The 13,906-nt window shown below is 37.1% G+C and overlaps 1 protein-coding gene across 4 annotated transcripts in view; it reads right to left on the bottom strand.

Annotated features, from left to right (window-relative positions):
* Positions 1 to 13,906, bottom strand: part of CACNA2D1 (calcium voltage-gated channel auxiliary subunit alpha2delta 1) — a 359,850-nt gene that overhangs the window by 185,904 nt on the left and 160,040 nt on the right. For all 4 annotated transcript variants that reach the window (XM_050986216.1, XM_030237746.2, XM_050986223.1 and 1 more), the window contains exon 4: positions 3,965 to 4,024. In XM_050986216.1, coding sequence (XP_050842173.1) covers positions 3,965 to 4,024 — 60 coding nt within the window. The remainder of the gene's footprint in view (positions 1 to 3,964; positions 4,025 to 13,906) is intronic.

The raw sequence follows: 13,906 nt of genomic DNA, 5'->3' as shown, positions 1-13,906 counted from the left end.
GGAAGGAAACCCTGTCCTGGGGGCATCAGGCACAGCACCAGCAGCCAGGCACTGGGGCAGCCTCACCTCAAGTTCTGGGGGCAGTTTTGGGCACCACAATATAAAAAGACATTGAGATAGTAGAGAATGTCCAAAGGAAAGCCAGGGGAATCCTTAGGAGGAGCATTTGAGGCCACGGGGTTTGTTCAGTCTGGAGAAAAGGAGACTGAGGGCACACCTCAGTGTGGTCTTCAACAACCTCATGAGGGGCAGCAGAAGGGCAGGCACTGATCTCTTCACTCTTGTGACCATGACAGGACCCAAGGAAACAGCCTGAAGCTGATTTGGGGGAGGTTTAGCTTGGATATTAGGAACAGGTTTTTTCCCCCAGAGCTCCCCCATAGTTGGGCACTGGAGCAGGCTCCCCAGGGCAGTGATCACATCCCCAAGCCTGACAGAGTTCAAGAAGTGTTTGGACAACTCTCAGGCACTGGCTGTGATTCTTAGGGTGTCCTGTGCAGAGCCAGGAGTTGGACTTGATAATCCTAATGGGTCCCTTCCAGCTCATCATAGTCTATGATCCTATGAAACTGAAAGAAGGTAGGTTAGATAAAGCACTAAGAAGAAAATCTTTCCTGTGAAGGGGGTGAGGTACTGCCACAGATTTCCCAGAGAAGTTCCCTGGAAGTGTTCAAAGCCAGGTTGGATGAGGCTCTGAGTAATCTGGTCTAGTGGAAGGTGTCCCTACCTATGGCAACAGGGTCAGAACAAGACGACCTTTAAGGTCCCTTCCAATCCAAACCATGCTGTGGTTCTGTGATTTATAAAAGACTCCAAATTTAAGGTTTTTGGTTTAATTTTAATTGTTTGGTCTGCTTGAAGTAGTTGGAATTTAATACACTATTGTACTTAAAATATTAGAAGAAATTATACTCTTATTAAATTACAAATAGTACAGAAAAAGGAATTTTAGTAGATGTGGGTCTGTATGTCTGTAAATAGTTTAGTCTCCTAACTATTTCTCTAAAGGACAAACAAATTTTTTACTTTAGACAATTTGGACAGTCTTTACCCTAGATTATTAGATGAAATTAAAAAAAAAAAGTCCATGGAAGTAAATCTGGTTTTTTTCCCTGTAGTAGCTTATTTTAAAAGACCGTATCTAAGATGCTGAACTTTTATTATAAGGTGACATCAATCTGAAAATTAAATCATTAATGCCTGCACGTTTCTTTTGCTGTGAACTGTGCAAAACCCACTCATATTTGGAGTAAGGTGTTAGAACAGGCACCCTGGTGGTCTTTTGATTGACACATCCCTTGTAGCTCTGTACAGACCTCGGTCTCACAGTCAGCATTCTTTGCCCTTTCTTTTTTGCATATGTTCCACTCAAGTCAGCCCACATACACTTCCCCAGGAGGAATGCTTGTGATATTTTCTCCTGAAAACTCCACAGGTCATTATTTGGCTGCAATCTGACTGTCAAGGACATTGCTGATCACAAGCTCATTAGAAGCAGAAATAGCTTGTCCCATGAGTTTCATTCTACAGTGACTCATGTGCAATGCTGCTGGAAGGGCTTTCATCACCCAAACCTAAATCCTGGATGAGAAATGAACCTCGTGCAGCACAATATAGACCATTCATAATGCTATCAGAAGAACTTTAGGAACCTTTAACTGCAGAAAGTTTTATGGTCTATCTTCTATTTTCCATCACAGCCATTAGGAGAATGAGTCTTCCAGTGAAAATTAAGTTTATCATAAAGATCTGTGTGCAAACTAATTTGAGCAGGCATTTTCTAAAAAGTAGGCCAGAAGAGAAGAAAGATTACTTCTGGACAAAATTGGAACAAATTAAATTATAAGAGGCTTAATACATTTATTTGAAATTTAATTGCATAACCTAACGTCAAGGTTATTATACGGTGCACACTGTTCTGATCCAAATTCAAAACAGTAAAGTACGATATCAGCTTGCAGTTACTTTATTATAAATCAAACTGCTTTTTTTTTCAATACTGACCATAGCCTTTGCCTGAACTACAACATCAATATAAAATCACATTTCCAAATTACTTTGAGATGTCTCCTTGGCAATGAACTCAGATTCTCTTTGGTATGACTGACTTGTACTGTGAAAAAAAGGATAAAAAGAAAAAACAAAAGCTGAGGCGGTGTTGACAAGATGCCAGAATATAGCACAGAAGCAACATTATTAGAGTGAGATCCTGACTGTATTCACACAGCTCTGCACTGAGTCCATCAAGCCTGCAGGTTTTGTTTTCCAGTCACAAGAGAGACAGATTAGCAGAAAAGGTCGCTGCAGCATTCTTGTTACAGCCTCTCCATGGAATATGCATTGTGTGTTTTACTGCGTGTTGGAAGCTGTGCCTGTGCACAGAGCACAGTTAAAAGCATTCAGGCTGTGTCCAGACTCTCTGTACTCCTGAAGTCAGTCACTCCTAGCTGAATTACATGGCCTGACCTTATGAGCTTTTTTGTCTGTTTTCAGATCTTCAAGTGCCTGAGTAACCCTGGATCAGAATGAACATTTCTGCTGGTTTTGACTGGGTTAGAACTAATTTTCTTCATAGTAGCAGCATGGGCTATATTTTGGATTTGTTCTGGAAAAAGTGTTGATAATTCTGGTGTGTTTTTTTTATTATTGCTGAGGAGGGGTTTTGTACAGCTGAGGCCTTTTCTGTTTTCCACACTGCCCCACCAGTGAGGAGGCTGGGGGTGCACAGCTGACCCCAGCTGATCCAAGGGATATCCCATGCCATGCAGCACCATGCTCAGTGGATAACCCTGGAGGAAGAATAAGGAAAGGGATGGACTTTTGGAGCGATGGTGTTTGTCTGCACAAGTCATCACAAAGGGCAAAGGAGCCCCATTTTCCTGGGGATGGATGAACACCTGCCTGCCCATGGGACTTGGTGAAGGAATTCCTTGTTTGCTTTGCTACTGCATACAACTTTTGCTTTACTCATGAAACTGTCTTTGTATCAACCCATGAGTTCTCTCATTTTTACCCTTGCAATTGTCTCCCCCATCCTGACTGGGAGAGAGCAGGTGCCTGTGCAGGGCTTACTTGTCAGCAGGGGTTAAACCATGACAACATTCTTAGAAAACCACTGGGCATTTCACTGTGTGCTAAGGTATCCTCATGGATGTGCAAACACAGTCCAGGTTTGCAGCAGCATTGTGTAAAAGTACCATCTGAAGGAACATGGAATAAAGGCATAATAAATAATTCTGACACTTAGCTGGGAACTATAGCCTAAAATTAAGAGGCTTCTAATCAGGCAGCACAATATTAATTTAGCCAAATTGGTAATAAAACCATCAAGGCTGTACATTTTAAAATCATGCCACTTATTTTTCAGTAGTACCTAAAATAAATAAAGAAGATAATTTAATGTTTGACCAGGTTGGGGCCCCTTTCAGCAGTACCAGCATGTTGAAAGAAGAGATGCAGTTATTAAAATATGGAAAGAAATTCTATAAAAAAGTCTATGACTCCCAAGCCATGCTGATAACCAAATCCTTTTGCGTTAAGCTTTTCTTGCTTGTTTTTGTTTTTGTGTTTTTCTCTTTACACAAGAAAAAGACAGCTTGTAAAAATCTTTTCCATTATTCTCTTTCAGTGTTTGGAATAAGCACACTTTTAACTGGTAGCAACCATCACTCAAATGTCTTCTCTGTAATCATTCCTTGTCTGTCAAAACAAACAGATGTCTTGTGTACAACTCAAAGCTGCATCCTTGGTCTGTGAAGCTCCCTAGGAGATTCTGAAGGGAAAAGTTCATTTTATTCTCTAGGCACCCTGACTGAGACTCTGTTTACTGATTAAATAGACTGTCTATTCATAGTCAGTAACCCCTTCTGTAGTAGATACCTAAACAACATATTTGTAAAACTACAGTTAACATTTCAAAGAGGACAAATCCAAGAAGGTTAAAAGGAGAAAAAATGAAGCTTACCCCAAACTCATCCCTCCACTGATGTGATGCTTGGTACTTCTCTGCTTCTTTGGCAAGGCGCTGAAGAACAAAGAGAGAGAACATAAATTTTAGTCTTTACTGATTCTTTACATTAAAAAAATCTTTCTCTGTTACTTTTTTCCTATGCATATTTTCTCTCTAAAAATTTTATATCTATTTTTTTTCATTTACCTAAAAATTATATGCATTTGAGTCAAGGTGAACCATCTCATCTAAAAAATGGTATTTTCTGCATTATTTTATATTTAAGTACCGTGATGCATTAGAAAATTTAATCTTCACTCCAATATAATTTAATAAGTTCTAGTTAAGTTCAAAATCCATCAACATCCTGCTGAAAATACTCTCTCTTTACACTCACTACCTTGTCTTATGTGCATTAATTTAATCTACTATCTAATGACAAGTACATATTAAAATATTAAAACACCATGTTATGGACATTTATTTCTCTGTTATATCATTTAGCTTCAATTATAGAAACTCCTGACAGCCCTGTGATTATTAGGGATACATAAAAAGTCAGTAATTGGGACTAGCTGGAGTCTGATCTCATGGATTGAATTAGCAGCTGGAGAGTAACAAGCATGTTCCTAGAGGGCATTCACCCATATTTAATACTTTGAATAAATCCAGTCTTTTCACTTAACCCCACAGGAGGAAAGCACAGTGTACAGGAATTTGCTCTTTCAAATCAATCTCTTGCACACATACATCCATTAGATTGGATGATGTGTTCCTCCTCATAAGTCTAAAAAAACCTGTCTTGACACAATTCTTAGGACTTCACTACAATTTTGCATCTAGAATTTGCCAAGGTAATGCATGTACTCCATCAAAGCTGCATAGCAATCCTCCATCCCACAGACCCACCCATCCCTATAGCAAACCAGCTCCCTGTGAAGAAGCAGCTACCTGATGTGAATGTAGCTCATGTGGACTCAGCCATGTCCTAATTGCTGAGTGACTTACTTCCAGAACTCAATTATTTTACAGCCCAATAAAAAATTTAGCAACTGTTTTTAAGGAGTCTTGGTCCCTTTCTAGGAGACCCATCCTGACTTTGTCCACCAGATAAGTAGGGATGAAAATACTTACTGTGTAACAATAAGTCTGATGACCCTTTTAATATTCAGACCAATCCCTACACAAAATGAACTGCTGTCTAAGTCACACTGTCAGTTGAGTCACCTCGTCAGCTCTTGCTAACAGCAAAAGGAACATGACCAGAAAGTCCAGGAAAGCTGGAGTTCCAGACATGGCTTTGTCAGAACCTCACCTCAGACCTTGCAACTGCCTGTGCCACCTTATCCCCTGAGGGCAACCCCTCTCCCTGCTCTAACAGCTACCACGATGATTGGCAAGTTTCAAAAATCAGAACTTAGGATCTTTTCCTTTTTTTTTAGGTTTAAAATATTTCTCTAAAACCAGAAAAAAAGTCAACAAACCAATGCCCTCTACTGCCAAAAAATGTGCCCCCACTCAATTGTTTTACTGTCAATTCAAATTACTCTTAGCTAACAGCAAGCTACCAGCACTTCACAGGCACTGCTCACTGGAGGTACACCCACAGTAACCAAGCACCCCATTAACCAAAGAAAAACTATGATATCCTTTCATACATTATATTGGAAAAAAGCACAGTCTAACTCTCTCTTGACTGCACTGGACAAACATCTACAGCATTTCATTTTTTGATATTACACTAGAACAACTTTGTCCATCTAATTTATTTGTTTAATCTAGCCCTTCTGTATCTAAATTTTTATATCCTTTGATAAATTCAAGATGATTAGGTCATATTTCACCAGAACTGTAGCAAAGCAAGATTTAACACTTACTACATGTGTAAACAGCTGCAGTTAACACTGCCCTCAGATTTCCTTCACACTCTGCTCCATTGCCTTAAGGTACTCTGAGGACCACAAAAGACAGAAGAACCCAAATGCACAAAATGACAGATGGATTATGGAGAGAAATATATACTCATCATTAACACTACAAAGAATTTTCCATGGAAAGAACTGAAGCCATGCTTGAAGTTCCTCAGTTCAAATGGTAGATTTCTTAGCTAATCTGCACTATAAAGTGAAAATGCTTAAAGCAAATTTAAAAAAAAAATGTTGGTTTGGGTTGCTTTCTCTTGTCTCAAAAGAAGGAAAAAAAAGAGAATATCCCTCAGAAAACTGTATTCTTATTTATCCAGTCAGGTTTCAGTTAGAGCCCATCCTAACTGCCTAAGCAACCTTCTAAAATAACCCTACATGCAATATCTACAATCCTTTACACCTTAAAATAGCCTCCAAAATGAGAGGCTGGAATCTGGGGCCTGTGCACAGAGCTTTGTTAATGGTAATCAAGCTCATAAGAAAGTGCAACCAAACTGTTGAAGAAATAGTAATAACCAATGAGAAAACAGTTGTTCCTTGTCCTCTAGAACCCCAAACATGACACCATAATGGAAGTACACATGACAACAAGACAGGACCACACACAGAGGTTCCAGCAACTGGTTGAGATACTTTTTTGATTTCTTCATCACTGCTTACCTAAAGAATTTTTGCTCTACTGTCCAAAACACAGTATTTTTTTTTTTTTTTTTTTTTTTTTTTTTGCTGTTCCAGTTATTTGATCAATTTTAAAACTTTTATCTGCAATGTGTCCAATACTTTGGCTGGAATGTATATTTAGAATGTGCCTCACATTACCCTGGGTCAACGCTCCTCAGCCAAAAACAGCCAGGCAGTTAAGCAAACTCAAGTTACTTGTGCCTTTTATTGTGACTAATTTTTCATCTCAAAGAAATCACGCCTGCTTCCTTTTGAGGTATGCAAATGTCAGGTCTGGCCTTCCCTGTTTTGATGGAAGAGTCTCTGGGGAATGCTGACAGAGAAGCTGCACAACAGCCAGCTCACACCTGGAGCTTCCCATTTTCCCTCTCATTACAATGAGGGTTTAATAAGGCAACAGCTTCTTTAACACCATGACCCACAGCACCTCCCTACAGGTTTCTCCAGCAAATACTAAAATCCTGAGATGCAAATGGTTGTGTGTAAGAAAATAAGAAGAAATTATTTTAAACAATATTCTTGTATATTGGCTTATAATAATTTCTTCCTCCATGCCCTCTGTATTGCTTGCTGTGTTGATGAAAGCTGTGACATGTTTTCATGCCTTGAATGAAGGTCTACTTAACAGCATACTTTGGATACAGAGTAGGAAAAGCACAACAAAACTAAAAATGGAAAAAAGAAACAAAACTAACATTTAACAGAAGTGTTCTGGCTTACTTCATTATATTTAAAGAACCCTACTTCGTGCAGTCTGCTGGAGAACACAGATTTACTCTGAATTAGTAAATAAATTGAGAAACCATGACCAGGGAGAGAGGGCTGCAAAGGCTAACAGAATGCTGTAGGATCTATGCATGTCCTTTGCAGGATGCCTGACAGCTGTGTGATGGTGCTTTTTAAGTAAGGGATCACAGGAGCTGATGCCAGATTTAGCCATGGTGATTGACACAGCAGCTGATGTCAAATTTAAGGTGCTTGGACACACTCTGATTAAATATGCAATTCGTTTAATAAATTTCCCAGGATCTAGATTAAACAATTACTTCTATATATTTTTTTAATTATTTATGAGAGCAGCTCTCTCTCTCTCCCCCTTTTTGTTTTAATTTTTTTTTAGCAGGGTGCAGTGTACATTATTTTAAGGAATTTCCAGAATACTTAGCTAATCAATAGAAAATAATTACCCCTTAGAAATCAGTCACTGCTCACAAATATGTATTTTTAATCAAACTTTGAAAGGAGTCAAGAGGTACACTCCACTAGATTTCCTTATGTCTTTCAAAGAGAAAGGTTATCTTCAAAGGAAAACAGCAATTGAAAAGCTAGATAAGGTGCAAGTGTTAATTCACTCCACCAGACTATGAATCTTTCTTTAACTTTTGAAGGGATTATAAAAGATTATACACACACAAACTCACAAACAAATAATAGAGAAGGGAAACAACTAAAAAAGATCCAAAAGCCAGCTGCTTGTCAATCTCAAAACCCTCTATTTTCGAAGGTCTTGTCCCCAGTTTCCAAGTTCATGTTGCTGTCTCTGAAAGGCAGCCTTTGATGCAGCACAGACAGCAAGAATCTTTATCTGATCTGTAAAGATCAACTCCCTAGAAGGCCTATTCATCTTCCAGCTTTCATTTTTCTTACATATATGTCATATTTTTATCTCCTCCTTGACAGCACAAGATTCTGTCAGCAAATGGCCAAATTAAATTTGTATTTAGTGCAATGAAATAATTTTTGTGCTTCCCATTTACCTTTAAGTGGTTTTTTTGAAAATAATATTCAACCAGTTCTTGATATATTAAGTTATTACAAAATGTGTAATCTTAAGAGTTAATAGATATCAGTAGCTTCACAAACTTTTTAAAGCACAAAATCCAAGAGGTTTTTAGGTTAAGAAAATAAGTACCATGGAAAAATATGTCAATATCAAGCTTATAAAGAACAATACAGAATAGAGAATGACCTTCAAGTCCTGATTGTAAAAAATTATCCAAATACTCAAATCTGTTCTTGCATGAACACCACAAAAGCCACAAGAAGTATGTGTAAAAGGGATTTAATACATAGTTTCCATCTATGTGTCTGAAACACAAATATTTTTCTTCCATAGTTGATTATGAATTGGATATGAATTACAAGATGAGGAAGAGATTCTGTAAGACTCATGTATTTAAGTCTGAAGTGTCAATGTGAGACTGATACTGTTATTTCACTACAGGTTTAATACAGACTGACAAAGTTTAAAGGATTACATTCTCAGCTCAGTAAGCTGTTACATTCTATGCTAAAACAAATTAGAACTATTCTCTTCCACCTTGATTCTGTTTTCTTTACATGCATAGCATATGTTACATTTTCACAGAAATTCTTGGTAATGAATTATCCAAATACCCATGAGTTACCCTATTCAATAATTGTACCCAGTTGTATAAAAAGACCACCCAGGTTGTCACACAGAGAGTTTGAGCTCAACAAACAACTGTAAACTGGAAGGTCAGTAACCCAAAAGTGAGCATAGATGTAAAAAAGATACCAAGACCATAACCCTCATATAAATACATCTGGATTTATTTTCTTTTGTCTTATTTCCATCCTTCCAGTGGGCACAGGAGGAGTTAGGAGGGGCTGACTTCCCTTTACATGCTATTTATAAAGGTATTTCCTATATGATCTTTCTAACAAGTGGGCACTGATGATAATTATCACCACAAAAGCTGATCTAGATTTGATGAAGCTGAGGCATGTCAGTTTGGATCAGACAGTCCCAGCCATAAAACAGTGTCTTAGACTGAACCAAAGACATGCCCAGTTTTGCTGATTTAAATTGTAGCAAGTTTTAAACTTTCCTCTCTCAAGTAAATTTGTTTGCTTTTAAAAATATTGTGATGACTAACACTGAAGCACAAAAGTTTCCATGATAATTCATATTTCTTCAAGTCAAATAAGGACTTTTTTCCCAAAGCTTCACTGTTTTCTATTATATAAAGGCCATAATCTTCAGCAGAAGAGTAACCAGAACTTAAAACATATTTTTAGGAAATTTTTGTTTTCTTTAATAGAGTGACCAAATAGAATTTTTTTTGTGTTTTTTTTTTTTCCTGATTTGCATCTTGGTTATATTTTAGGTATTTGCACTGCAAAGTCCCAGCTTCTTTTACTCTGACATCTGCTGTGCCACATGATGGTAATGTGATCTGTGCTCTGTTAATGAGGATATCTGAAGCATATGAGGTCACAGACTGACTGTGTTTATAGCTGGTCTCCTTTACTCCATACAGAATGTGCATTTTGTACTCCTCAGCTACTCTCTGGGGACAGTTTTTGTCATCTAAGGCAGCAGTTGAGTCCTATCCATACGGGAAAATGGTATACCAGGGGTCTGCTGACATTGTAATAATTACAAAAAGCAGTCTTCATATAAAATTACTGGCCTAAATGTATATATAATTTAGGACAATTGGGAATTAGCACAATTTTTTGAAAAGCTAATGTTATTACATTCTGAACAACAATTCAAAGTAGCCCCTCAATCCTTGTTTTCCACTCCATAAACAATTAACAGGAACCTAAAATGCTACATTAATTTTTTTCTAATTCAGCAGCAGATTACAAAACTCAACTTTAATTAAAAAGCAAGCAGAAAATTATTTTCCACAGTTTGTCTGCTTTTCTGATGCATTTAAAGACATTCCTGCTTTGTTCATATGAAAAATAACTCTATTTCAGACCTTCCTAATCAGTTTTTCTAACAGAAAGACCTCATATCCAAAGAAAAGCTGTCATGTTGGTTACAGAGTAACAATGGAAAAGAAATATTATCACCTTCTACATATGTAGAAGACAGAGCTTTAAAGGTTGTCAGTATCTGTTAATTGCTATAATGAAAATCATTCTTTGTCATTCAAGACAACCTTTATTCCTCATTTACTTCAGTGAAAGAAGGGCAAATAAGGCTGATTCTCTACAGAGAATTTTTACTCATGGTCTTCTAGTTCCAAAGCAAATCAAGCCACTGGTCGAAATAAGAACAGAAATCAATGGGAAATAAAATCTGAACTGGAGTACTTGAGATTCCAATATTGCAGGTAAAGCTAACACCTCCTGACATAACTAATCACATTTATTTCAACAGGGAAAACTGAAACTGGGATGCCCTAAATAAATGCATCCCACACGTGCTTTTGATGCCTGAAGTGTCACGTGCAATCATCTGTCACTGACAAAAGTGTCATACATGGAAAGTAAGAAGGATAAAACCCAAAGAATATTTGTCACAGTGACACTCCTCCATTACATAAAAGCAGCCCTTCCCTAAAACATGAACTAGAAATTCCTCTTCTCTTGTATAAGTTCCTAGCAAATTGACAAAAAGAGAAAGAAAAAGTGGCATGGTGGCAGTACTTCAAGGCCTAAAAGAGAGATGAAGAGTCTTTCCAATATAATATATTAGGATCTTCAGTTAAGTTTTAGAAAGAATCTAAAATGCTTCAGAAGTAGTCAAATGTACAGGTATTGTCACTTTTTGTTTCCATCCTGAAAACAAATCACAGAAGAGCTGGAGCTCTATACACTACTGAAAGTCATCTCTGGAGAATAAATAGTTAAATAATAAATAAATAAACAAATAAACAAATAAATAAATAAATTAATAGGCTAAACCACATACATTTAAACTTCTGGAAAAGTGGTGTAGCTTGATATGCACTTAGGTAAGTGCACAGCCTGCAGAAGTTGCAGGGGGATGATGTCAAGTATTAGTTTGTAGCTGTCTGAAAACTTCCTGGTGTCACCTCAGCTTGTATGCAATGTCCACAATCCTTACTAGAACCAGTAAGACCATTGGTATCTGATGAAAAGAAACCTTACATGAGCAGTCAAAGTGAAAAATGAGCCACAGGTCTAAAGGCATCCCCAGAGGAGTCCCTGAGTACCAGAGAACAGATCAAACACAGCCACAATGAAGAATGTAGGGAGTATAAAATTGTCTTCTCTGACTGGAGCACTGAGTCCCATCTGTGAGGCATGAAATATTATTTGTGTGAATACCTTACACACTAAATATGGTGCAGTAGGATTGAATTAATTCATTATATTAAACTATTATTAAGCAGCAAAAAGGAGTGTAGAAGATTCACATCAGAAGGTAGAGAAGCACAATTTCCACATCGATGGGGAGAGAGAGGAGGAAGGAAGTTCAGTTTCCAAGCTAGAGTCTATTTCTAGGATGTGTGCAATCAGGAGATTTGAGAAGCTGGGAAATGTTATGACAGCTTGATACTGCCAAAAATGTTTCAGTAGACAAGGGAGTACGATAGAGACAACTGTAGATAAAGGCATGAAGAAAAACTATTAGAAGAGTAAGATAGTCTGTCAAATGCATCTTGACATCTAGCAGTGAAATTTCACTAGAGTGGTGTATAAAAATAGCAGAAGACCACTTCTTTTAAGGCATCATTCATCCTTCTCATTTGCAGAGACTTAAACCCCTTAGAGCTTATTACATTTTCACTCTAATAATTCATATGGCTTAAATGTAAGTCACATTAGTGTTATATTTTTAAACAGGCTCAAAATGAAGGACACAGGCTGAAACCATTAGACTGAAATTGCCAACTGCTCCAAGAAATCTCAAATTGCATAACACCACCAGCTCCAGCTCACTGCCTGCCTTGGGAAACTCTTCTAAGCTTGACAGCTGAGCTAGTAACTGCACAGGCATGATTAGAAAATGACATGTATATTGAGTAAGCATGACTTGTTACCCTGGTTTTTTTCACATAATTTCTATCAGCTCAAGGAGAAATCATAACAATTTAAATTTTTTTCTGGAAATATCAAAATTAACTCACTTCAAAAAAAGTGTCCTAAAATGTCATAAAGGTAATTTTCCTCTGACTTAAAAAAAAATTACCTTGATGCAGTTCAGATTGCTTTACAGCTCCTTTAATGCCTCCTCAGTAATTATGCACTTCAAACAATCACAGAAAAAAAAAAAAAAAAAAAGCTACCAATTTATAAATCTTAGCAGATTCACTGAAATCTGACTAATATCCAAACAAGGACAGACATAACTGAAATATGTACATACAACTCCCTTATTTTAAAGGGAAAAGAAGAAAAAAAACCCAAATCAATTAAATACCTCCTTGCAAAGTACAAGGAGAAGAAAACATTGATCCAGACTGGCATCACTTATGCAAGAAAAACACCAAAGTCATTTACCTTTAATTAAATAGGGGATGCAGGAGCAGCTGCATCTTGTCTCATCATATAATCAAACAGAACAACAAATTTCACAGAGTGCTAAAATTTGATGTGACTTTAGTAACAATAAACCAAATAATATCATTTTACTGTCAATACAACTCAACAAAAATATTAAATATATACTGAATATTCAAAACACTGTTTGCAGTATTTTGGTTTAAAATGATGGCTTCTGCTAGAATTGGAAAAGTGGAGTTCAGCTAGGTAGGAAACACTAAATATAGAGAAGTGTAGTGAGTTCTAGATTTACTCTCACTCTGTGTGCTACAAAAGATGTTTAGATGTAATGCTGTTGTAATCCCAAAAGTAGATCATAAAGCTGGAGATTTAAAATCTCTGCTGAACTGATAAGCAAATACCTCTTTTGGCCATGGCACCAGACTTAAGCTCTCAGAGCTTAAGAAAGAAGAGCAAAATCCAGAATTTCCAGAAATAACAGGAGTGAACAGAGCTCATTTATCATCTATTCCTCTGCAGGACATGACAGAAATATTTTATTTCATTAAGACACACTCATAACCTAGACTATAATAGTAAATTCCCAAGTAGTTAATGATTTATAATAAAATCAAGACAGCACTGAAGTCTGCAGCAGAATTTCCCGAAATGGGCCTATGAACAATGCAAGTGTATTAATAATTAAATGTTGAGCATGAATAGTGGAACCAAATTGTGAATTTTAGAAAAACATCAGCACGTTCACCTCAGCACTCCAATGTAAAAAAAAAATAACAAATTTGACTTACTACAAGTCTGTTCAAAAATGAAACCATTTTTACAATATATACACATAATTTGCCTAAAACTACAGCTGAATACCAAATGTAGCCTTAGCAAGGCAAGATAGTGTCTCAACAGCTTTGCATGTCAGGAAAAAACAGAGCAGGTGGTGGGCTATAGCTGCTGAATAATCAACTTGATCTTATCAGCAGTCAGGGGGTGAGAGCCAGGGAAACATGTTACTGTTGGCAACAGCAGAAACAAAGGGTACATTAATGCTGCATGCTATTTCCAGACAGCATTTCCCTAATGGAAGTAATTCTAGTCAAAAGAAATAGAAAGTGTTTAACTGGGAGTC

This window comes from Serinus canaria, chromosome 1A (genome assembly GCF_022539315.1).
Source record: "Serinus canaria isolate serCan28SL12 chromosome 1A, serCan2020, whole genome shotgun sequence".
Lineage (NCBI taxonomy): Eukaryota > Metazoa > Chordata > Aves > Passeriformes > Fringillidae > Serinus > Serinus canaria.
Note: the sequence above shows the minus strand (reverse complement) of the source record. Positions and strands in the feature narration are given on the sequence as shown.